The 27,625-nt window shown below is 33.1% G+C and overlaps 1 protein-coding gene across 1 annotated transcript in view; it reads right to left on the reverse strand.

Moving 5' to 3' along the window:
* Window positions 1-27,625, reverse strand: part of LOC145247298 (mutS protein homolog 4-like) — a 150,557-nt gene that overhangs the window by 30,418 nt on the left and 92,514 nt on the right. The window contains exons 14-18 of the mRNA XM_080108920.1: window positions 21,921-21,966; window positions 18,706-18,830; window positions 16,684-16,778; window positions 8,564-8,611; window positions 210-377 (exon numbers count right to left, since the gene is read on the reverse strand). Coding sequence (XP_079965046.1) covers window positions 210-377; window positions 8,564-8,611; window positions 16,684-16,778; window positions 18,706-18,830; window positions 21,921-21,966 — 482 coding nt within the window. The remainder of the gene's footprint in view (window positions 1-209; window positions 378-8,563; window positions 8,612-16,683; window positions 16,779-18,705; window positions 18,831-21,920; window positions 21,967-27,625) is intronic.

The raw sequence follows: 27,625 nt of genomic DNA on the forward strand, positions 1-27,625 counted from the left end.
TTCAGCTTGTATGAAAATTCTCGCAAGTTGATTCGAAATGCAAAAATAGTTCTTTAGAGAGAATGGAGTCAAAAATTAAATCCAGCATGACGATGCATATACTCCGATTGAAAAGCTTTCAAAACATTGGTTTTTATTATAGAATAAAGATTATTAAAGTCTTATAAATCTAAACAATATAATTTGTAGGTAAAAATCTTGTACTTTACCTCTAACATGAAAGTTGAAGCATTCGTCTCAAGGTCATCGTCACTGCCAATCCGAGAAAAAATCTGATCACAAATACGGAATGAAGCGTAACTGGCGGGAATGTACGATCCAATTTGAGCCATGATCTGAAGGAGAGCAACTTGTCGAAGGTATGTTGATTTACCACTCTGAAAAAGAAAAAAAAAATATATATATATATATATATATATATATATATATATAGAGAGAGAGAGAGAGAGAGAGAGAGAGGTTAATCATTTACTTTTAATTAGGTTAACAATGGATGATGGATTAGATAATCTTTTTCATAAATAAAGTTTTCTAAAATAAAAAATTTTTTAATATAAATTTAGAAAAAATCAAAGCTCAATAAATTGGGTTCCGGAGCATATAAAGTGTAATACAATAGCAGAGTGTGTCGGTTGCATGAACCATGTAAGTTGTCGAAAATAGTGTTTTTTTCTAAGTTTTTTAAGATAAATATCTGATGACTATGTGACTAAAAATGCAGCAAATACATAGTTTTAGTCGCAATACAAAACAATATTGTAATGGCTACCTTTTGAAAAGTAATAAAGGACCAACTGAGTAAAACTTGATATTTGGGACTTGGAGAATTATTATACTATATATATATATATATATATATATATATATATAAGTCGATTAAAAAAATCATGAATTGTAATAAAACCCAAAGCACTTTTCGCCAGACAAACTTTCCAAGGATATATGTCTGAAAGAAGGAAAAGAAACTTTTTTTTTTTGTATGCGAAAGGGATAGAAACAAAAAACAAAAAAAAACTTAAATGGAATGTGTTCTTCCAAATAGTTCCAACTGTAACCAAAGGTTTCTCTGCTTGCACAAAGTAGGGAGGCTAAAACTGATGGCAATGCCTTGAGGACAGACAAGTGGAACTTAGTGCGTCCTCTGTGCAAAACAGAAAAACACTGTGGAGAGAATGAAGAAACACAGTCCTTTTTATCTACTAAGTGTTGTCGAATAGCCAATTCTACTAATAGGAAATCCCTAGAAATTGGTTGATGATCTTGGATGAAACGAGGTACATGCTGGACGATTCTAATTTAAAAGATGCTGGGTCATCTATATAAACGGCACCACACCGACATTGAAATTTGTAAACAATATTGCTTTTAATCGACTTATTTATTTTATAACATACGAATATATATATATATATATATATATATATATATATGTTAAGATACATATTATTCAATGTATGCTTCTAGGATAGTAATTTCAAGATTATGAGGGTTTTACAAAGCATAAAAACGATGTTGTTTTTATATTTAATATTTTATTTTTCTATTTCAAGCGATCCTTTGTTCTTGATCATAAAATGTAATAAAATAAAACTGAAAGACATTAGAAAAATTAGGAATTTGTTTTTTTTTTTGAGCCGCATTCATTTCTTGCAACAATGTTCGAAAGAGTTAACATGGATGTTTTTTTACCATTGTGAAAAAAGAATGTTGTACGTTTTATTTTTTAAATTTGTAGCGCATTAGCGTTCATTTCAACCGGCAACAAAAAAAAAGCAACTAATTTCAATATGTATAACAAATATTTAGAAATAGAAACGAATGTGTTGAACAGTAAAAAATAATAATAGAGATTGTTGGATATTACTCCCAAATAGTTATGATGATTTGAGAATGGCACAAATGCATTTTGAAACCAAATTCCACAGGTAGCGAACCCCCCTCCACTGACAAATTTGGTTTCTGCTGACCCCCAAAAGAATGAGGTCCTGGATATGACCTAAAACTATATCCGATGGTGAGGCCCCAGCTTGCGGGCTTTGGGGAGTGTGGAGCCACCCTTTAATTGCCATTGCTCCCAGGTCCACTCTGACCCGGAGTGGTAGTACCTGTTAGGGTCCCAACTATGGGTTAAATAGAATCTGACTTAAAAAAAATATATATATACTCCATTAAAAATCGTTCCTCAAAATAACTAGATTCGGCATTAAATAACCTGAAAATGGTTGATATGCCATAAAACAAAAACAACCAACCAACCAACCAACGAAAAGAATGAATATTTTAAAAAAAATAGTATGCCTATATTTTGTCCAAGGCAATTGCAGAAAAAAGAATACATCAGTTTGTCTTTTGTAGCATGTTCTTGTTCCATCAGCCATGACCTTGTGGCGTAGTCGATACATTCAGCTGTAAGTTACACTCTTCTAGAGGTTGAAAGTTCAATCTTCAGTGCAAGAGATACTAAGAAGACAACTGCAAATTACTTAAGAATTCTTCCCAGACATGATTGATGGAATGAGAGAATGCTACAACCATGGATTAAATAAAGTTATTTTTTTTTTTTTTTTTACAAAGGAGTCACAACTTATCAAGTCTCAGAGGCCACCCGAGGATAAGGGTTAATGAATCATTGGGACAAAAGCGTAGTAATCGTTAGTGGTGGAAATTTTGTATAATTTGATTATTTAAGGGGGCCACTCAACAAGAACTTGTTTACATTGGACTTGAAGACGGCCACATTGTAGTCAGCTGGAAAGCAGACCAGTGGAACAGATTTCCATAGGTGGGTAGTTCCTGGAAAGAATCTTTGTTCATGGATTACACGTTTAGTTTTAAGCACAGATAGAGAGGGGGAGAAAGTATTGATAGTGGTTGTAGCTAGACAAATGTTTTTTTTGTTAAAGTTTGGCAGGGGTGGGGGAAATAGACTGGAGCTCAGAGGAGTGCTGTTCAAAATTCTGTGGGCATTCCTGAATTCGACAAACAGATTCACAAGTTCAACAAGATACACGAGAAAAAGATGAGAACAGTATTGTGAAGAATTCTGTGGAATTGTCTTCCGTTTCTTGCTTTCCGGCTGACTACAATATGGTTGTCTTCAAGTCTAACGTAAATAAGTTCTTGATGAGCCGTTCCATATAAGTTAACAAATTTACCGAATTTTCATTACTAATGATTACTATATTGTCCAATTTCTACTGTACACTCTTTAACCCTTATCCTCGAGTGGCCTCTTAGACTTGATAATTTGGTGATTCCTGTGTAAAAAAAAAAAAAAAAAAAAAAATCAAATAATAAAGAAAAGCACATTGTTTTTCAGCGAACAATCGTTTAAATTATAAAACTGGCAATTTGGGTCATTAGATAACACAATTATGTTATTTTTTATGTAAGTAGCAAGTGACCTTAATGCCATAATCTACACAAGGAACCACTGAGTTCTACAATCTTTTATAAAAACGTTAATGTAATCTAGCATCTGACTCATAATAAGAAACCATACCGGACATAGGTAATCACTGAAATTTCCACAATCTTTTAATGTTTCATGCTTTAAACAATTGCAGTTATCTCCCTTGCCAATTGCAGTTATCTCCCTTGCATTAAGAAGCTAATTTAAGTGACAAAAAAAAAAAAAGAAGAAATTTATTTTTAACATTTGGTTTTTAAAACAAGGTATTTGTTTTGTTTTGTTAAAAATTATTTTTTTTATAGGAGTTAAGTTAAATTTAAGTACCGTTTAGTCATTAACTTATTAATTAAATAAGCAAATTATCATAAAACTATAACTAATTGTGTTAATCTATTCATAAAATGAATTCAACTCTCACTGCATAGAAAAAGCAGACCAGTGAAGAGTGCTTTCTTCCGAAAACCTACTTAATTGTTATGTCGCAGTAATGAACATATCCAAAAATTACACAAAACAATAAGGGTTAATTAATCATTAATCAATTATTAATGAAAACAGTTTTCAAAGACAATTAGCGAAAACTGAGTTTTGCTAAATTGGCCTAAAATTTTCAAAGTTTTAAGAAAATAATTACCTCCCTTGTTACGATTTGAGCTCTCTAATTGTTTTTTTTAAAGCAAAACTCAATTTTCGTTAATTGTCTTCAAATAATAATAATTAATATTCAATCATATTGTTTTTCATAATTTTGGGATATGTTCATTACTGTGATTAAGTCGATACTGTTGGTATTGCTTGAAATTCAATATTTCGATTTTCGAATTTTTCTCTAATAATGAGGAAGCACCCTGGAAGAGTCTAGGTCATTGCTGAGGATGACTTATTCTCTGTCGATCTGAGGTATGATCGTATGAAATTCTAACAAGCCACTTTTTTTGTGTTTTAGTATTTCAAGCTATCCAGATATTTAATTTTGTGTTTTTACATTTAAATTTCTGATTTTTGAGTATCATTTTCTGTTGAGAGATTTTGGTCTTAAAATGCAAATCGACTTATACCTAAGATGGACTAATACACAACTAGCCTGGGTGCCCGGTGTTTGGAGGTGTGTGTTGAGCAAAAAAAAAAAAAAAAAAAAAAAAAAAAAAAGTGGTAGTAGGCAGACAGGTTTGAACCCGTAGTGTGAAGGAGGAAAAGAATGTGAAAAAAAAAAAGTGACATATTTGCTGTTGCGCCCATAACCAAACCAGAAGTGACAAATGTTTACATTAAGGCTAGTTCATCAAAAAGAGGGGAATGACTTTCGAAAATATCAGTGAAAAAAGCGACCTCTCCCTGTAGAAAACGGCCCAGTTGAGGGTGAAGAAATTAATGTTTTTAGCCAATTTTTCGATATTTGTTGTCTGAAGAGGCGAGCTTTAAAACACTGCTGATCTCGTGAAAATCTGTTGCCTCTGTTGAAAGTTTTAGGCAGACATATAAACATACATACATACATATATTTAAACAGACAAGTGAGATTTATATTACAGATGAATGTTAATAAAAAGTATTTTATTTTATTTAAAAAAAAAACAACTTATAGGCTTTTTAGGTGTCTTAAATTATTTTATTACCCCACTCCTTCACTTTAAGAATCGAATACCTCTTATATTGATAGCCGAAAATTAAACTAGTCACAAAGATAGCGTAGCGAATGAGAAAAAAAAAAAAATTAGTATTCAAGCTATCCAGATATTTAATTTTGTGTTTTTACATTAAAATTTCTGATTTCTGGGTATCATTTTCTGTCGGGAGTTTCCATTAACAGTTAATGTTAATCAATCAATTATTACTATTTTCCAACAACAGTTATTGCCTCTTCAATAATTTATAAGTTAGTAAAAAATATCACTGTATGGACCAGAGTTATCTCCCATGGAAGAGTGATTATTTTATAGATTAGAGTTATGCCCCTTAGTAAAAAAAAAGCCTAGAAAAAAATAAATAAACAATTTTTAGGCCTTTTTAGGTGCCTTCACTTAATTTATTACGAAAAAAAAAAAAAAAGACACACCGTGGAAAAGTATGTTTATGCGTATTTATTTTATGGCGCTTATGTAAACAGAAACTCAAATCTAAGGGAGATAAACAGCATAGACATAGCAAAAAATAATCATATTTTCTAAGGTATAATTTGAGACATTGAAATAACCAGTGGAACAATGAAAGAAGGTTTAAGAAAAAAAAAAAAGAAAGAATACATGAATACTATAGCCGAGTCCCAGAAATTGCCGAAGCAGTTCGCATGAAGGAAAAAAGTTAACGATTAAACTATACCTGAATGAGGTTAGTTTCAGAAATTGCTGAAGCAGTAAAAAAAAATACACAAATACTATACCTGCAAGCGCCGGGTGAAGTTAGTCCCGGAAATTTCCGAAGCAGTTTTCAAAAAGAAAACAAGTTAATTAACGAACTTAAAATATAAAAATGTTAAGTAACAAAATAAACTAAATAAAGTAAACAACCCTAAATGTGGCATTTTCTTGTAGTACCACGGTTGGTGGTTGCTTATGCACCCTCTCCCTGCAGGGCCAGGTGGTAATTTGGCTGTGGGTGGAGGGATACATAGAAATGCAGACCAGGATTCCCTTTTTCATTCTCTTTTTCGTCTGGACAGCATGAGGTGAGCATGTATTTTCTGTCCCTCTGTAGATGAGAGGAAGGGGAGCCCCTCCTCCTTTCATCATTAGTTAGGTTAGTTAGTTTTAAGGAGCTAATTGTGTTCAGTTTATTGTATTAAAACATTTGTAGAATAAAATAATCAAGATCTTATATATACAATTGCGTCATGCGTTGTTTGTGGATGTATTGAATGTCTGCCAAAGGTCAAAGGAAATGGGCCTGAAGACGAAGAAGATTCCATAAAGAATGACACCAAAGTGGGACATGGGCCTGAGTGAAGGAGGGGTCACACCCAACATTTCAGGTATGGATCATGTTACATTAGGAACGAAACGATGTTAATTAATCACCAACAAAAATCAAATAAACTTGTTAATTAATGAAAAGGAAAAAAAATCATCTGAAAATTCATCTCATGGAGTTTCTTTGGTGGAAAAAGGAGAAGTATGTGATATGATTTTTTATTTTTGTTAATTAACAAGTTCATTTAATTTTTGTTGTTGATTAACCAACATCGTTTCATTGTAACAGGTTGTTTACTTTTTGTTTTGTGTACGTTAATGATTACACCTTGGAAAATATGCTTATTTTTTTTATGTCTATGCTGGTTATCTCCCTTAGATTTGAGTTACCGTTGACATAAGCCAGGTTAATAAATTGTGCACGGTATTGTATGGAAACATGTATCTCAAAGTATCTTTTTATGCTTCGACAGGGTGCAAAACTGTCTTCAAAAATTTGCGGGCGATGTCCTTTTCTCTTCCCTACTACCTCTTTCTCAAGTTAAATATCCAAGTTGTATGTATCGAGAAATTATTTTGATAATATGCAAGAAACAACACAAAATAATAATGGAATATAACAAAAGTTCATTTGAATAAAAATCATGAACCTGGCATTATGTTTAATATCGAGGTCGTGTGTACCAAGACATTATTTTGACAAAAAATGTACACCTGGTGCCATATGCGAGAAACAAGATAAAATAATTATCAAATGTCTTACAAGGTTATTTGAATAAAAATTATGAACTTGACACCAGACATTTACATGGAAAGAAACAACAAACTTGATCAATTTTCAAAAAAAAAAAAGCTAAGTTTAATGTACATTTGAAAGGTCATTTTCATTTTCAGCAAAAGGTTTGCACAGGTGTAATCACCTCAAACCGAAGTCAGGTCAGTTCAGTGAAACGACAATGGCCAAATAAAAGGTGGTCACAAATGGTTATATAATAACAACGGAAAAAGATGTTGTTAGTGGATAATTTGAGCTTGAGAAAAATCGACTGATAAATTTACCAAATGAGCATTTCCTTCCTAACAACACACCAACCATCATTTTCACCAAGTTCAAGTGTAACGTGAACCGACATCTTGCCACCCAATTCCCCACATAGTACCCCTGTAGATTATATCCCTGATAGTAGCCCTCTACATCAAAGTGGCAATGTGCCTTGTTTGGGGTGAAGATGTAATAAAAAAAATAAAATAAAATAAAGATATATTGCTATACTTTCATAGATCAGTGTGTGCAATTATTCTTTTGAACACAATAGAAATAAAACACTCACAGAAGAAATGCTACAAACCTATCTCTGTTCTATCATTATTTTCATGGCAAGTGCTCGACTGAGCGTTAATCTATTGCTGCCCCCCCCCCCCGTAAAACATTCACAAAAACACTTTTCTTAGCTACAACCAAGATCAAAGTGTAGTATCTGTTCTTCAGATGCTGCACTTCTATTTCTTGTTCTCTTTCGGTGGAGGAGAAATCCTTCACGACTGAGACAATTTTTATTTTTGTACCTTTTCTCCACGTTAAAAAACGACCCTGGTGTCTAACTCTGTCCCGTGGGGAGGCATAGTAAATAGGTACAACCACTGTCAACAATTTCCCTTATCTATCTGCATATAAAACTAAATGAAAATTTCATGAATTAAGTTTCTTTTCTAAAACTACATGTCTGTTGAACATAATACTGTGGGACTGCTTCCCAGTTAACTATGATATGAGTGTTTCAAGTCTAATGGTAATAAGTTCTTGTTGTTCAATAATCAAATTCTAACCAATTTTCAATTACTAATCAACAATGTTGTCTAACAAGTCACTTGGTATACATTAACCCTTATCCTCAAGTAGTCTTTGAGCCTTGATAAGTGGTGACCCCTTAGTAAGAAAACTGTAGGTATACATAACTTGTTTACTGTCTTTACAGCTTGTTGTAGACAAACTATTAATAAATTAAATGTTTTTGTCCCCAATGGCTTTTTTATATCTTTTATTTTCTGACACATGCATTACTACCAGTCATTCTTCGCAACATCATAAGAACGTTATTGCCAAAAATCAAAGTTATTGTAAAAAAGAAAAAAAGAAAAAAAGGACAACAACAACAGCAGGTGAAAAAAATAATTTATAGAAAAATATTCCAAACTCCGCGAAAATATTTTGGTAATGAAAAAATGAATGAGAAAATAAAATTACCATATTTGGTCCAGTGATTATAATAAAATTGCTGTCATTTGAGGCATACTGAAAAAATAATAAAAGATGATTTTAATAATCTATTTTCTCTATAAATCAATATTTGTATGTGCTTCATTGAAATCAATATGTTAGTAAACATTTGACTTTATTGAAGTTTCAATTTGAATGTTACATAATATTAAAATAAGTTTTATTTTGAATATTACTTAACATTCAAATAAGTTTCAATTTGAATGGTACATAACATTCAAACAAGTTTATATTTGAATGTTATGTAACATTCAAATAAGTTTCAATTTGAATGTTACATAACATTCAAACAAGTTTATATTTGAATGTTATGTAACATTCAAATAAGTTTCAATTTGAATGTTACATAACATTCAAATAAATTTCTGTAAGAGTCAAATTGTTCACAAAATTAAAAAAATATTATAATTTTCTTTTGATTCTATTTGGAGTCATGAGGGGCCAAAAAAGAGGTTTTTGGCCTTCGGGCCAAGATCAAAGTGTAGTATCTCTTCTTCAGATGTTGCACTTCAATTTCTTGTTCTCTGTCAATGGAGGAAAAATCCTTCACGACTGAGACAATTTTTATTTTTGTTCCTTTTCTTCACATTAAAAAACAACCCTGGTGTCTAACTCTGTCCCGTGGGGAGGCTTTGTAAATAGGACATATATTAAAACACAAAGAAACGGAATTCTGTCTTTTTCTCTGCGACCTCTCTCTCACAGACGTGGTGTTGTTAGTCTCAGTCTTTTCTATAAATACTATTATGGTATGTGTTCTTCAGAATCGTCTGATTTATTCTCTGCTTCCTTTGTTCCAGCTCATTTGATTTGTTGGTCTAGTGGTCTCCATTAATTCACTTTTTTAATACCTAATTGTGATACAGTTTCCAGTAACTTTTTTTCAAGAACTGCAGGATTGTAGAATTCTCTTTATGCTGACTGTTTTAAACCTTGGTTTTTTTTTTCAAGACTAATGTGAATAGGTATCTTCTGTCATTCTGATAATCATCTTTTTGTTCTTGTTAGCTTTTAGCATCAAGTGGTTTCATGCATTGTCTGGAGCGATTTCCATTTAAAAATGATCTTTTTAAATGGATTTTTATTTTATGAAACAAAAAGTAGAATATAATTAAACAAAAAATATCTCATTAAAAACTGTATTAAAAAGGTCTAAATATTTTGATTGATATTTTTTCGATTAAAAACGGTAGTTGTTTGTATCCGTTAAAGTCATTCACTGTTTTACTTTAGTAGCATCGAAAAATATTTTCTTTTCCTAAAACACCACTGCAATAACATTATATTTTTATTACCTGCACTTATATCGCACATGTTGTTTTTAAGTTTTCTGTTAATGCAACGTTGTAAACATGATGGTATTTGAAATTATTTCTGACCAGCAACATAACTCCACAACGATCATGTTCATATAAATAAGAAAATCAAATTGCGTTAATTGAATATCTTTTGTTTCTGCAATGTTTTCTGCAATTTTTTATATGATTTGTATATTTTCTTGTGTTTCTGTTTATATATATATATATACATATATATATATATATATATATATATATATACATATATATATATCTTATCCTTTATTATTCTGTGTTGTTTCTTGCATATTATTAAAATAATTTCTCGATGTTTCTCGATACATACGACTTGGATATTTAACTTGAGAAAGAGGAAGTAATATATATATATATATATATATATATATATATATATATATATATATATATATATATATATATTTCTTGCAGTTAACGGTAGCCGAATGGATTAGGTCCTTGCTAATGAAGCCAAAGATGGCTTCTGTTGCCGGGTTTGAATCTACTGACTGGTGTGAATCGTGACACCTTTCACTGATGATTCCCGAAAGGATGAAACACTAATGTCTGTAGGTATTTAATACTTATTATAGTGCTCAAAACAACGAGATATTATAAAAAGGCTGACTGGGAAGCTATCAGAGATCTTATCAGAGACGCCCCATGGGGAAATATATTTTCTCTTCCTGCTGAACAGTGTGCAACTGAGACCACTGAATGGTTCAAAACTGCAATCGAAGCGCATGTTCCCATGCGGAAATTCTATAGCAAGCCCCACTCTCCCCAATGGTTTACTTCGACTTGCGCAACTGCCATTGCTCAAAGGCAGCATGCATTCCGCAGGTTTAACCGACATAAGTCCAGTTCAAACAGACAAAAGTACAAAGAAGCTAGAAGTAACGTTAAGAAAGAAATAGCGACAGCTAAGAGGGAATTTACGGAAACCACTAAAAAACGCATCGAAGCACAAAAATTAGGAACTCGTGACTTCTGGAAAATCTACAACAGTGTAGTAAATAATGGGCAATCAACAATTCCCCCACTAACCAACAATCACGAGGTTCTTTGCTCAGCAACCGAGAAGGCTAACATGCTTGCCAGTCGGTTTGCCTCCAACTCTACACTGGACCCTCTAAACTACCCCCTACCTGACTTTCCTATGCGGACAGACGCCACGCTAGACGATCTGGAAATCACCCCTGCTCAGGTGCATGCTATCATAAAAAACCTTGACACTTCCAAAGCATGTGGACCCGACCTCATCCCAGCTGTGCTATTAAAAAAGTGCTCAGCCGAAGTAGCTCCAGTTCTCTCCAAACTCTACAACAAATGCCTTAATGAATCTTGCTTTCCGAGCTGTTGGAAAACTGCTTCTGTGGTACCAGTATTCAAGAATTCTGGCGAAAGAACTGACCCATTAAATTATCGCCCTATTAGCCTCCTCCCACTTTTCGCCAAAATATTTGAGACCTTAATTAACCATGCTCTAGTCCAGCACCTTACAGATGCTAAACTTCTGACCGACCATCAATATGGATTTAGACAAGCCCGTTCCACGGCAGACATCCTCACTGTAATCTCTGAACGCATATACCATTCACTGGACAAAGCGGGAGAGGGCAGAGCGGTAGCTCTAGATATATCTAAGGCTTTTGACAGGGTATGGCATGAGGGTCTCCTCAGGAAGATTAGATCTTACGGTATCACTGGTAGAATACTTAACATAATTAAATCCTTCTTAGATAAGAGAAAAATCCAGGTTGTCCTCGACGGTCGTACGTCTAAACAATATAATATAAATGCGGGAGTGCCCCAGGGATCTATCCTTGGTCCTCTGCTGTTCCTAATATTCATAAATGACCTCCCCGACAAAATTGCCTCTGAGATGGGTATATATGCTGATGACACCACACTCTATAGCAGGCACGACAGGAAAACAAATGAACATATATCTAAAGTAATGGCAGAAACACTAGAGGATGACCTCAAATCAGTAGTGGAATGGGGACAAAAATGGATGGTAACGTTCAATGCCACCAAGACAAAACTGGTTTCATTCAATAATTACAAGAAACCTTCTCTACCACCTATAGCAATGGCCAACAACTCTTTAGCTGAGAGTACGTCTTTCAAGCTCCTTGGCCTAACGTTCACAGGAAACATGAGCTGGAACAATTACATCGAGGGCATTGCCAGGGCCGCTGCGAGGAAGGTGGGCTCTCTCTACCGTGCTAGAAAACTTCTAACACCCGAAAGTATCCTGTACCTCTATAAGGCCACTATTCGCCCATGTATGGAGTATTGCTGTCATATTTGGGCCGGTGCATCGGCTACTAGTCTCTCGCTCCTTGACAGGGTTCAAAAGAGAGTCGCAAATCTGATAGGCCCTAAACTGGCATCAAAACTTCAGCCTCTGTCCCATCGTCGAAACGTTGCATCCCTCTGCCTGTTCTACAAGTATTATAATGGTGAATGCTCTGAAGAACTGCAAGCACTTGTGCCCCCACGATGTGAACACCCTCAACAGACTCGACAAGCTACAAAATCCCACCCCCACACTGTAGAGATCCCTAGATGTAAAAGATCTTTCTACTCCAGTAGTTTCTTCCCCAGAACTGCTAGACTTTGGAATTCCATTCCAGGTCACTGCTTCCCCAACTGTACTGACATGCATAAGTTCAAGTGCAACGTGAACCAACATCTCGCTGCCCTAATCCCTACATAGTACCCCAGTAGATGTTTCCCCTGATAGTAGCCCCCTACATTAAAGTGGCAATGTGCCTTGTTTGGGGTGAAAATGTAATAAAAAAAAAAATAAATAAAAAAAAATAATTTTATATATATATATATATATATATATATATATATATATATATATATATATATATATATAAGAACAAGTAGTTAATAAAAGTCTTTTTTAGCATGTTTTATTAACAACTTGTTCTTATTATAAGCTCTATCTCCTATTTGGTTTTATCAAGCTTTTACATCTGGTTGAGATTAATTTATAAATATTAATTCTTTAATATTTATAATTTACTTTAGTTTTGCCATCTTGGATCATTTTGGTAAACTTAACTGTAATTCTTATTTTATTTTATATATATATATATATATATATATATATATATATATATATATATATATATATATATATATATATATATTTCCTTGGATTTTACTTATGCAAATGGAAACTAATTAACTTTCTTGGGGTTATATTTTTGGATTTTACCGTCATTGGATTATTTACCTTTCACCAGACTATCCATTCACGTGTAATCACATTTTTCTTCACCATATTCCCTCTGCTTCACTTTTTGTTATCAAGTAAGATCTTTGACTTATTTGTAGTTTCATCAAATACTTTTGTATGCAAAATCTGATCCCGCATTTTGCTAATTCCTACCCTCTGATGAGAAGGAAAGTATTTCTTCGAAACTCTGCGGATTAAGGACTATCCAGTTATCAAGTGTTTACTTTTCATATTAAATATGTTTTTAATTCTTTTAAAAGTGTTTTTTAACATGTTTTATTAACTGTTTGCTCTAATATATATATATATATATATATATATATATATATATATATATATCAGCTTTCTTTTAGATTCATAAATCTGGCTGTTGAGGTGGTTAATTCTGGGGCACACACCTAAAATTGCTTCCCATCCCACTCAAGTTGAGGCACATGCACATTTGTCGGCTGTCTCTTATTGTGTCTGTAAGCAGAAAATTTATTCAAGGTACCATTCGTAAACATAAATGATTCCTCACTTCTTGACACTTTGCTTGTGGTTTCTGTTCTGAACCTCTTAAATTTATGGCATACCTTTTTCATGTGCTCCACCATCCTGCAAAAGTCCAATTGCTGGGCAATCTTTTCGATTCATCAATTCTCCTAGGTGTGACATCTTCCCACAACCATTGCAACGTTTAGTATATCATGGAGTTAAAGGATTCTTTTTCTCCTGGTTGTGCTGTTCATGGTTCGACCTTTGCACAGCAGATAGCACAAGAGGGTGTGTGGCATCATTAAAATAAAGAGTTGACTTGTCTGTTGCCTCCAGGCAGACCAACCTTGATAACTTCTGCTCTAATGTAGTAAGCAAAGCTACCTCTGCCAGTACCCTTCTCTGGTGCTTGGTATTTTGTAATTCTGCTGTCATCTGCTTGGCAACCATATTGTTTGAATAGTTAATTTGCTGCCAGCAAATCAGTTTGTTCAGACCCTGAATACGAAATTCACAAAATTTGACTTGGCTATGTAACCTCAATAAAAAATGAGTTACCGACTCACCCTCACTCTGTTTCATCAAGTGGAATTTCTGTCAGTGGACTTCTTTGTGCAATCTTTGCATGGCCACCAGTCATATCTGATAAAGAAGGCAATCCTCTGAGGCAGAGTTGAGCCTTTCTGGCCCTAAAAGTTTTAACAGTAACCTGTTTGTTTCCGGTGTACATGTCTCTCATAGTTTGTTCCAGATTACGGCTGTCTCTTCCAATCTGCATACCTCTTTGTATCTGTTATGAGGTTAAATGGTAATAAGTGAAGGAACACAGGAGTTTTAGGAACGAAACCTGTATTCACATAAATTACAGGCAAAGTGAGTTGAGTATATCAATTCCTCAACGGTAGGACATTTGCACACGTCCAACGTCCACACAACGTGTGCCAATCTCAGATTGCCGGGCACCGGTCTCATTACCGGAAGTGACGTCACGAATGGAAGTGACATCATGAGATAGTCCATTAATCCCATGGAGGGGGCGTCTCCAACAGTATTGCGTCCAGGTGTTCAAAAATAGTGCCCGTTCTCCATCAACTATATCCAATCTTGTCAAAGATCATTCCATTTTTGTTTTTTTTTTTGTCCATGATATATAGGGACGACTGCAAAGCATCTCCTTCCTCAGTTCAATGTTCTCTTTCTGCAACTCAACAAGTTTCTTTAATAAAAGCACATTTTTGCGCTTTACCATTAAAATCTCTTTGTAGCATCATCTAAGAGTTGAGTAGAGCAAGATATTGTATCCTTTTGGCTTGTGGTGAGCTCAATACAAAATACAAATGTCTGCGCCTATGTTTACAGTATTTATAGAAATCAGGGGAGGTCACTTTAGTTCCTTCTGGTCCAGTGGAGATCACTCTGGTTGCCTCCTATTGTCAGGAAGAGATAACTCTTATACCTATATGCATACAAAGTTTCAGTCAGCTTAACACAGTAGTTTCCAAGAAAAAATGAGAGTAAATGTGGTATTGTGGATTGAACAGATACCATAATACTTAGTCGACTATACCTTGTCATAGCAAAGGTCTACATGAAATTATAGACAAATCGGCCGAGTAGTTTCTGAGAAAAAGTAAGAGTAAATATAAGGTTTTTGGTGACTAATCCCTATTAATTTCAATATATGTATAGATACCATGATAGTCCGTTCGCTGCACCTTATAACAACTAGCTTAACCCAGCAGTTTCCAAGAAGAAAAAAAAAAGAGAAATATAATATATATATAAACAATATGCAAGTATATAGTTTTCTAAGAATATTTGAATAACTAAATATTCATAAATTAGCTCTTCTTGACCATAAAATTCACTTCAAGTATTTTCATTTTTCCACTCCCAACAACCTGACATACTTCTGAGAGCTTTTTTTTTTTTCGAGTCAATTTGCTCTTTATAACATGACCACTGTTTCAAGTAAACTTCTGTGTGTGTGTGTGTGTGTGTGTGTGTGTGTGTGTGTGTGTGTGTGTGTGTGTGTGACATTTGCTTCAAAAGTAATAATCCAAGAAATACAGTAATATCTACCACATGGGTTTGAGCCATTGTCTGCCCTTGGAACCAACAGAGTCTGTCATTGCTAATAAAATTTAATTTAGCTTTGTTTTTATTAATTTAATTAAGTCTCTCTCTCAGTTCAAAATGTTGAGATCCAGCAACAAGCAAGAGCAAGATAGCCAGCAACAAGTTAAACTGCAGATCAGCTTAATGCCGGTACTGGTCTTCCGCTTTATGGTTTTTTAAATCAGATTTGCTTCTCCTAGAAAGGTTGCCTTCACCATGGCTTATGGGTGCCCTCTCCACCCCAACACACACATACATACACACAAACACACAGGTGCTAGTTGGCCGTTGACCCCCAAAAAGGGTTCATTCGCCCTTTGAAAGGTCTTGTTTTTTAATCCTTCAGGGAGACTAGCCACCCTTCTCACCAAACAAGTCTGGTGGGGGAACTAGTTTAGTCACCGGTGATTCGACCATGAGGCAGGTAGTACTGGGTTACATGGTATCAGTAGCAATGACATGACCTGACCATTTGAATATATATATATATCTTTGTTTAAGTGTGTGAATAATAGACCTGCAGCAGATTAAGAAGTTTGGGTGGAAATGCTTATTGTATCCAAAAAACTTGCGATTAACAGCGTCAATGCTGGATTGAATGAAACTAACAATAGGATCAGTGCTGTTCTCGAATTGAAGGGGTGAAAAATTCTTGCTGGAATCCAGATTTGTTTGGTTGATTTTGAAGGTCTCTTTGTCTTTGAGAATGTAGAATGATAATTGAGAAAATTTTCGATACAACATCAATCCGATTCCACAATAATTACTGCGAATACAATGGCTTTAAGGCCCATCTCAATTTCAAATTTTTGAATAACTCAAATAAAGTCCTAGATTCCGAAAGTTAAACTTACACACAGAAGGTCATTTTTTTTTATAACAAAATAAAAACAATAAACGAAAAGGAAAACTGTTACTGTATTATTAGGAACAGGAGGATCCATTCTGATCTTCTCCAGAATCGGATGTCTTCCTTGTTTGATGGCTGTTGTATCTGTAAATTCTGGACAAACTAAAAATAAATACAATTTAGTTTAATGAAATATTTTCATGTTTTGCAAAAATGCTACTCACACATGCAAAAAATAATTTTAACAGTCCTCTCTGCAATCAAACCATATTTGGTACAAATACATTTCAGTTTATATCAAGTTTCAGTCACCTGACAATTAAAGGGAGATAATTAGGACAGATTTTGATAATATAGGTATTTAGATCATAGCAAGAAGGGAGGTAATTATGGCAGTTTTTGATACAGAACAAACTGAGGAATTATAGCAAGGATGTAATGAGATTACCCTAGGGTGATTATCAAAAACAGGATAGTTATTAGAAATAATGTAGGCCAGGGGTTATTGGAAGGCATCACATTTAGGATGCGACTGTGATTCTTTTGATCATTGCAAGGTTGAGGCTAAAATTTAAAATTATGAACATTTATTTCCATTTTAAATTATGATGACTGAAAAATATCGAAAACAAATGCAAGCGTATGTCAGAATCCAAGAGTAGATTGATCAAAAATTCAGAGGACTTGACGATTTTGCTCCTCCAACAAAGTTTGTTAAAAAGAATGTTGGTACAGGTACAACTTTTAAACCAAGCAAAAGCAATCTTTACCAATGCTGAATGACATAAACAGTCAGAAACAGCCGAGTGAAAACAAACTAGCGTCAAAATTAAAACAATGCAGCATTCCAGCAGAAAGAAAAAATAACAAAATGACATTTTAAAAAAGAAAAACATATTTTTATTTTTTAGGAAAAGTTATTTAGTTTTTATGAGAAGAATTAAACTTTTATAATCTTTTTTTTTTTAAGTTATATTTAAAAATGTTCTTTTGCAAAAAAGTTTTATTTAGATAATGTTATTTTTTACAAAAATGTTATATTTAAAACAATGCTATTTTTTTTACAAAAAAGTTATATTTAAATAATGTTTTTTACAAAAAAGTTATATTTAAAAAATGTGATTTTTTTACAAAATATATCATAATTAAAAAATGTTATTTTTTTTACAAAAAAGTTATATTTAAATAATATTTTTTACAAAAAAGTTATATTTAAAAAATGCGATTTTTTTACAAAAAAGTTATATTTAAATGTTTTTTCACAAAACTTTTATATTTAAATAATGCATTTTTACAAAAAAGTTATATTTAAAAGATGCTATTTTTTTACAAAAAATATTATAATTAAAAAATGTTATTTTTTTATAAAAATGTTATAATTAAAAATGTTGTTACAAAAAAGTTATATTTAAATAATGTTATTTTTTTTTACAAAAATGTTTTATTGAAAAAATGTTTTTTTATAAAAAAGCTATATTTAAAAGATGTTATTTTTTTTACAAAAATGTTATATTTAAAATGTTATTTTTTTTACAAAACAGTTTTCTTTAAAAAATGTTTTTATAAAAAAGTTATATTTAAAAGATGTTATTTTTTTTACAAAAAAGTTACATTTAAATGTTAATTTCTTTTACAAAAAAGTTACATTTAAGTGTTATATTTTTTTACAAAAAAGCTATGTTTAAAAAACGTTTTTTTTTTCTAGAAAAAGGTTATATTTACAAAATTTTTTTTACAAAAATGTTACATTTATAAAATGTTATTTTTATTTTACAAAAAAGCTTCTTTCCTAAAACTGCCTGCCCGTGGAACTCTGTTCCACTGGCCTGCTTCCCAGCTGACTACAGCATAGTTGTTGTCAGGTCCAATGTAAAAAAGTTTTTTGTGAGCTGATGACCCTTTAAATAACCAAATTCTACCCAATTTCTAACACAAACCATTATTACACTGTTGTTTCAGTGTTCGCCTTACATACATTCACCCTTATCCTTGAATGGACTTTGGGTCTTGATAAGTGGTGATTCTCTTTTTAAAAAAATTGTCTTGGTCCTTCATTATAAGGTGAAGAAAATGTGTAAAAAAAACCTACCATATTCAGACAATGTACACAGATGGGCAAACGAGAGCAACATGTCAAGGGTGGATACGCTTTCCGACAACTTATAAAGGCAGCTGATACAATCTCGTATGTCATTTAACAGTTCAGTCACAACGCTATAAAAAAAAGAAATAAAAATTATCAAATACATTGAAAGCAATAACGTTGAATAATAATAATGAAAATTATAGAAATTGACACATTTTCTGGAATCAAACGTAATTCACACGACTTCATAACTCTGTTTTCTCAGCTTCCAACAACACATCACGCTTGAACGTAGCATGTGTGTACAGCTCTATTCTATCTATCTATCAGGCTCTTTGCCCGAACCAATGCGACTTTCTCTCTCTCCAGATTTCCCAGTCTTCCATCAGCTGACTTAAACCTTTAGGATCACAGTTGGCGTCATGTGCAATTTGCTGGATGTACGTGGATCTAGCTCGTCCTATGAGCTAGAAAAACCTGCAAATAACATTGGTCTTTATGCTGATAAGACAAAGTTTATGATTTTCAGTACGGAGGGGGAAATCAAAGCTTTAGATGGAATAATACTGAAAGAAGTCACAGTTTACGTATCTGGGCAGCAACAGAGGTTTCACAGAGAGAGATATTGAAATCCACATCTCAAAAGTATGGCCTGCATTGGATAACCTGCGGTCAGTGTGGATTTCAAGGCTAACTGACAAACTGAAAAGGCTGTTCTTCAGAGCAGTGGTGGTGTCTGTCCTTTTTTTACAGTGCTACAACCTGAACACTCACCAAAAACTTGGAAATAAAACTAGGCGGCATGTACACCCAAATGCTACAAATAGTGTTAAATATATCTTGGCAAGATCATCTCATGAAGCAGCAGCTTTATGGCAACATACCTGCCATATTTACTAATATCAGGGAGCAACGTTTATGATTTGCCCGTCACTGCCAGAAGAGGAAGCAAGAGCTAGTGAGAAATGTACTGCTGTGGGTTCCACAACATGGGTGCATGAGCATAGGACAACCTAAATCCACTTGTACAGCTTACTTTCCTCAAAAATAAACTTTCCCATTCTCCAAACAGCTTGCTTATATACAGTTCAGGATCGTTTAATCTGCATATGACTGTTGAGAATTTGGCAAGACTTTAGCAGGATTTTGGTGTTAGCTTGCGCAACTATTGAAGACAAAATCACCTAGGCGTCGCCATTTTAGTTTCTTCTTTCATTCAGCAGCCTAACTCTACAGGACGCATAGATATGTGGGCATTTTTTAGAGAACATCCAACAAATATTTTTTATGTATTCTTAACAAATGCAAATGATAAATGCTTTTTCTCCAAAGTAAACAAATACGTACGATGACTTGACGCAGAGTATAAATGATGATATTGTTCTATCGACTAATGATATTAAACTGAAAAAGGAATGCTAAAAATGTACAAAGATTTTTTACTAATGTTATTTCAATGAAGATTCAAGTTTGACCAATATGTTTTAAAAACAGTTAAAGAATAGCAATTTGGGCCTTCATAGGCTGAATAGACAACATGGCCGACCAATGCTGATGTCACGTGGAAACTTGAAATACAGGAACAAAATACATTTTAATAGTTTTTGACGAAAAAAAAAAAAGAAAAGAAAAAAAATCCGATTTTTTTTTTTAGTCTTCTCTTTTACAGACAATTTTTTTACTGGAATCTTTTGCATTTAATGAGAATTTGAATAAAACAAAGAAAACATAGCAAACGAAAAGAAAGTTGTGACTACTTGTTTTTATCAAATGGGTTCATCACGAGATTAGTTCATTTGTATAAATTAAAATTTTGGAGAAATATTATTTTAATCATTTTTAATTTTTACTTTTTCTATTTAAAAAAAAAAATTAGTAGCAATTTCCTTTCCTTTAATTTCAAAAGTTGGATGAAATAAAATGATATAAAACGAAATAACAAGCGAAAGTGTAATTATTTTAAAATATTTTATTTATAAATTAGAATTTTTAAAATTGTCTGAAAAAGACACAAAAAAAAAAAAAAAAAAATTTTTTCCTTTTTTTTTTGCATCAAAATATATTAAAACACTTTTGTACATCGATGAGGACACTGGATTGATGATGCTGATTCCCAATCTGTAGTTAGTTTGCATCTGCTTTAACTATGATGCTACAACACACATACAAGAAACATTTGTTTATTGATATGTACTGGACAGATTTGTTTGGTGCTATCAGATCAGGCTGTCTGAAGATATTGGCTTCCTGATATGAAATGCACCTAACACTGATGCTTTTTTGTTCTTTCGACTTCCTTTTGCAAAACTTAATTACGTTCTACAAAACCAAAAACAAAAAACAACAGCCCACCGTTACCCATTTTCCTTCTTCCCATTTCCTCTTTCTCTTTCTATCTACCCCACTTCCTGACCGACTGGTTTCTTAATTTAAAATGTACCAAACATTAATACCGTAACCCTTTTCTCTCTCCCATCACAAAACTCATTCATGTTCTGCAGGAAAGAGAACAAAAAACAATAACATCCACTATTAAACAACCAAACCAAACACTACAAACTAGCGATTGAAAATACAAAAAGCTCGAAGAATAAAAACCTTCTACAAAATAATTGGCTGCAACATCGAATACTATTTCCAAAATAACTGGATTCGGCATTAAATAACCCCAAAAGGGTTGATATGCCATAAAATAAAACAACCAAACCAAACATACTTGCATGAAGTAGCTGAGTGGTCTTGCATACAGTAATCGAGTAATACATTCCTAATGACTGGTTGTTTGTGGCTGTAATTGGTAATATGCTTAAGCATTAGGCTTTCAGTGTATCTTTTAACGTCTCTCAGTGGTGGAGTCTGTCCTTGTTTATGGTGCTACAACCTGGACACTCACCAAAAAATTGGGAATAAAGCTAGATGGCACGTACATCCATATGCTACGAACAGTGTTAAATATATTTTGACAAGATCATCCCACGAAGCAGCAACTTTATGGCAACATACCTACCATATCTACTACCATCAGAGGAGCAAGCAAGAGCTTGTAAGAAACGTACTGCTGTGGAAACTTAAAATATAGATGCATTTTAATAGGCTGCTCCACCTGTCCCCTGTCCATATTTATGGCTTAACCCTAACCCTCGCCAATCATATTCTTGTGTGGAGGAATTCATATTCATTACATCATTGATGGAGATATATATAAAATAGGTACTTACATGTTTGTCATGAGATAAATTTCTTGGACGGACTCTTTGATTCGATCTGAAAAACAAAAATAAAAAAAAGCAAAATAAAAAAAAATAAAATAAAAAAAACAAAAATAAAAAAAAACAAAAATAAAAATAAGTAAAAAAAAAATTTTTTTTTTAAATAAAAAATAAATAAAAAAACAAAAATAAAAAAAACAAAATAAAAAAACAAAATAAAAAAATTTAAAAAAAACAAAAATAAATAAATAAAAAACAATAATAAAAACAAAAATAAAAAACAAAAAATAAATAAATAAAAAACAAAAATAAAATCAAAATAAAAAACAAAATGAAAAAAACAAAATAAAGCAATATGAAAATAAGACTGCATTTTCTAAAGTGTTTTTTTTAATCTTATTCATCACAAACAAGGTATATTGTCACTTAAGTCACTTAAGGAACTAATATTTGGGACTATGTAAAGAGATGAGCAAGATGTTGGTTAATATCATATTTAAACTTCTGCATGTTGGTACAGTCATGGAAGCACGGAGTAGGCAGGGAATTCTGAAGTCTTGCAGTTTGAGGAAAGAAGCTATTAGAATAGAAGTCAAGAGCTCAGTGTTTGTTCTAGGTTGAGTTTGTTGAAATGTTCACAAACACAGTTGGTTAAGTAGTTTGGATGAATGCCATCTTCTTTACCAACCGCTACTTGTGTCCAAAGATCACGTTGGATCAAAGATACCATAAAGTAAAAATTTTGAGATTTCTTCATGTGAATAATTAAACAACTCAGCATTCTTTGACCTCTTTCTCCTAATATCCGCATCCACTTCCCTGCCACTTTAGCTTAACTAAAAATACATTTTTTTTGTTTTTATTTTATATTAAACTAGCCGAGGTGCCCGGCGTTGCCCAGGTTTTTGGAGGTGTGCGTTGAGCAAAAACAAAAGTTGTAGTAGGCAGGCAGTGAATGTGGAGAGAGGTGTTAAAAAAGTTTGTAGTAGCGTGGAGAGGGAATCAAAACAGTAGGCAGCCAGGGTGAAGAGAGGTGTTAAAAAAAAAAGTGGTAGTAGACAGGCAGGCAGGCTCGAATCCGTGCAGAGAAGGCGGAAAAGAAAGTGCAAGAAAATCTGACGTCTTAGCCCTAGTCTCCATAACGCGACCAGAAGTCAAAAGTGTTGAAATTAACCAATGATGACGATGACTTACTAAGATGTCGACAAAAAAAATCGACCCATCCTTGTACAAAACGACCAAATTTAGGGTGAAAGAATTAATGTTTTTGGCCAATTTTTCGATATTTGTCGTCCGAGATGTCAAGTATCAAAATGACACCGATCTTGTCAGGATCTGTCACCTCTGTCGATGTTTTTGCAATACATACATACATTTAAACAGACACGTGAGATTAATATTATAGACTAGTGGGGGTACCCGGCATTGCCTGGGTGTGGTGAAGTGTGTGTGTGTGTGTGTGGAGCAGGGGGGTTATAAAAAAAATGCAAAATAAAAAATAATCGAACGTAATAACCCTGTTTAATTATCATGACGTTTTTTAAAATCGGAAAAACAAAAACAAAAAAAAAACAGCAAACGTGATGCAAAGTAAAGAATAAGCGAACGAAAAATAAATGGCATAAATAACCATGTCATGTTTAAATGTTAAAACTTTTTTAAAAATCAGAAAAACAAAATCAAAAAACAGTGAACATGATGGAAAAATATAAAACATTAAAAAAAAAACAACGAAAAAATGTTCAATATTAAAACTTTAAAAATAAAAAAAAACATCTGATATCTCGGCTCGAACATGCAATCTTAAGATAACGACGCTGCCACTATAACGACTGGTCTATGATCATTTGAGTAAAGTTAGGTCTTCTTTTTTAATATTTAAACTAATTAAAGAAAGAATTTTTTTGCACATGCATGTTTGGCTAAATTGTCATGAAGGAACGATTTTTTGTTACCCTGCCCTATAGAAAAGTGCTCAGTTGAGGGTGAAAAAATTAATGTTTTCAGTCAATTTTTCAATATTTGTCATCCGAAGGATCGAGCTTCAAAACAATTCCAATCTCGTAAAAAGTTTTAGGCAGACATACAAATATACATACATACATACATACATACATACATACATACATTTAAACAGATTTTTGCCCTTTATATTATAGATGTTTTTGAGTGTGTGTTAAGTAAAGATGATATTTAAATTAATCACCTTGTTGTTGTTGTCCTTTTTTTTTTTATTTTGTTACAGTTTTAACTACATAATACATTGTTGAGGTCTATCTGATGAAATACTTAAAATAATTTATAAGAAATAGGATAGCATTTTTTTTTAAATATCATTAAGTGAATATTAAATACCTTTTGCGAAAACCAAAACAATATATTTTTTCTTTAAACACATATTAAGCACACTTTCAGCTCAGTGGAGCATTTTCAAGTGATTTTTTATTTTACACAGGAATCACCACTTATCGAGGCCCAGAAGCCACTTGAGGATAAGGGTTAATGGGTATACATTAGTCATTGTGGTTATAGCATAGTAAACATAACTAATGGGAATTTTATAAATTGGATTACTTAGGGGGAACGGTTCATCAAGAATTTGTTTACGTTGGACTTGAAGACAATCAGATTGTAGTCAACTGGAAAGCAGGCAAACGGAAGAGAATTCCACAGGCGTGCAGATCATTTTGTTTAACTTGGAGATGTAGAAAATTTCCTTCGTGTCTTATAATCTTCAAGAGCAAGCATGCAGATCATGTGACAATGTTATAAGTAATAGGATGATATTTTGGGGAAATATCGTTAAGTGAATATTTAATTTTTTTTTAGAAAGGCAAAATGATATAATGATGAAAAGGGCTTGTTCAAGCCGAAAGCTTACTTAATATCTTTAAATATAAAAAAAAATATATCTTTTTGGCTTTCTAAAAAATTTTTTTAATAATTTGGTCTGTATTTTCATATTATATATTTTGTAAGATTTAAAAATATGTTTTTATTAAAAGTTTAAATCAGATTATTAATTAAAATAAGAAATGCTGAAAGTGCCATAAATAAATAAATAAATGAAAATTGAAAATCAAAAGCAAAATTCTGTTATCAAACGAAACAATGAAAACTATACACATTGGAAAAACTTAACCATGGAATTTCCATGGGTCGCACAAGGTAATAATTATTTCCCTTGTTTTGTAAAATTTGCAGATTCTCTGAATAAACACTGTAAAGGGAGTTGGTACTACTGTTGAGGATACTAGCGTTTAGACCTACATCAAGGCATGCTATTATTAGAACGAAGCTTACCTCCCGTTTTTAAAAATTCTTTTTCACCTCAAACAAGGCATATTTTCATTGGAACGTAAGGGGCTACTATTTTGGATCATGTCTAACAAGGGACTGTGGGGAGCTGAACAGTGAGCTGTCTATTCACATTACATTTAATTTCTACAGTCAAGGAAACAGGAAATAGGGAGAAAATTCCAAAGTCTAACAGTTTGAAGGAAGAAACTATTCGAGCAGAAGGTTTTCCAGCATCTAGGAACCTCAACAGCGAGAAAAAGTGTTTCGAGATCATAGTTCCTATTTACAATGCCTCCCCACGGGACAGAGTTAGAGACGAGGTTCGTTTTTTAATGTGGAGAAACGGAACAAAAATTAAAATTGTCTCAGTCGTGAAGGATTTCTCCACTGACAGAGAACAAGAAATTGAAGTGCAGCATCTGAAGAACAGATACTACACTTTGATCTTGACCCGAAGCGAGATCATAGTTATTGCCATTGACAAAAAAAGTAGACGCCATATTTTTTATGGTGAACACAAGACTTTGTCAGAAATCTCGTATAACAATATAGTCGAGGATCAAAACCAGATTTCATCCTCATTTTCTTGCAAAACGTGCTACAGACAACGTTGACTTTGTGGGTTGTCTTTAACAGAAAAGACCCCACAATAAAATGTAAATATTCATGTTACCTTTTTTTTTAAAATAATTTATGCATCTTTCTGTGTATGGAAGCAATGCATTCAGTGTCTTACTTGTCTCATTTAACACTGTCATAATTTGTTGTAGGCAAACTATTAATAAATGAAGTGTTTTTGTCCACTATTCGTATTTTCACAATTATATGTGGCAACAAAGATATTGTGATGCTGGCAGCAAGAAAGACATACAACGCAGATGAACATATAATAAAACCTTGTATTTTGATGAAAGAAAATAGAGGAAAGTGTATTGCAATTAGTTGGGATTTGCAAAACTTATCTGTAAAGATGCATGTCTATAACAGTTCTTATATTTCTCATTCTCCGAGTTCATTTTGGCTGGGTTGTAGGAATAGAGAGACCTGTCTTCTGTTATACAGTTGGTGATTGAATCCTCACACATGTCCTATTGTTTTGAAGATGGAGATAGCAGGAGGTGCACTTGCTTTCTCAGAGAATCACAGCCAAAAGAGGGAGAAACTTTGAAAGACCAATCACATGAGGTTTAGTTAAGATTTTAAAAAGGTAATCTGTGATTGGTTGCTTTTCATCCAATCACAGAGCACCAAGCAAATCACTCAGTAATAATTTCAGATTTCAGACCATCTTTTAATTTTAAAATGTACATAAAACGATCATAATTCAGAGTGGATTTGAGCAACAACCCACATTCGTCGAGAAATTCTCTACCGACGCTGCTAATTTTGATGAAACAAAATATAAAATATTCTAATTGTTTGAGTTGCATTAGTTGTTGATATATATTCAATTGCTATAGGGTTATCTGCCCCTTTCCAAAACCCTTTTACTGTGGGGATTCTCTTCCCTTTTATTGTAACTCTTCGGTTCTCTATGTTGTAAATAAAATACACACACATTGTGTGCGTCTCCGTATTTCGTCAAACAAAATGTGTTCATAGTAATTTTTATAACCTTTCTGGATGTCGCAGGTTCCGGTGATGAGGTATGTGTCCCCACATTTTTATTAAATGACTTCCACTCATTTTCAACATTGGTTATGGGCCCAGTCTACGTGATAACGTCTTGAAAATAATAGTGAAGCAAACACGTGTGGTAATTTTTCGCCATCTTGGATTTTTTTTTGTCGTCGAAGTTTTGTATTGTTTTTTTTTCTTTTAAGTTAAATAACAATGGAAACAAAACTAAGCAACTTGGTTCCACTAAATGGTTCAAACTATAATACCTGGAAGGTCCAATGCAAAATGGCATTAATTAAGGATGGACTATGGAATATAGTTAATGAAACAGAAATTGTTCCGGACAAACGAAATGAGCCAGCATCCCACGTGCAATATTTATCGAGAAGAAACTGGGCTTTAGCGACTATTGTGCTCTCAGTAGAAACCTCACTACTGTATTTAATTGGAGACCCTGACGACCCTGCAGTTGTGTGGAAGAAATTGGCAGACCAATTTCAAAAGAAAACATGGGCAAATAAACTAGCGCTGAGAAGAAAATTGACGGTGACTCTGTCCATGAACACATAATGACTTGGATGGAATTATTTGACAAATTGGCTGTCATTGGCGATTCCATTGACGAGGAGGATAGAGTTGTTCACCTTCTGGCTACTCTCCCAGACGATTATAATATGTTGGTAACAGCACTTGAAGCAAGTCAGGACGTTCCTAAATGGGTGTTAGTGACTGAACGCTTGTTGCATGAAGAAAGCAAAATTAAAGAGAGGGAAATTAACAGTACGGAATTGAAA

The sequence above is a fragment of the Euprymna scolopes genome, chromosome 25 (assembly GCF_053919585.1).
Source record: "Euprymna scolopes isolate OS-2025 chromosome 25, ASM5391958v1, whole genome shotgun sequence".
NCBI classification, from domain to species: Eukaryota; Metazoa; Mollusca; class Cephalopoda; order Sepiida; family Sepiolidae; genus Euprymna; species Euprymna scolopes.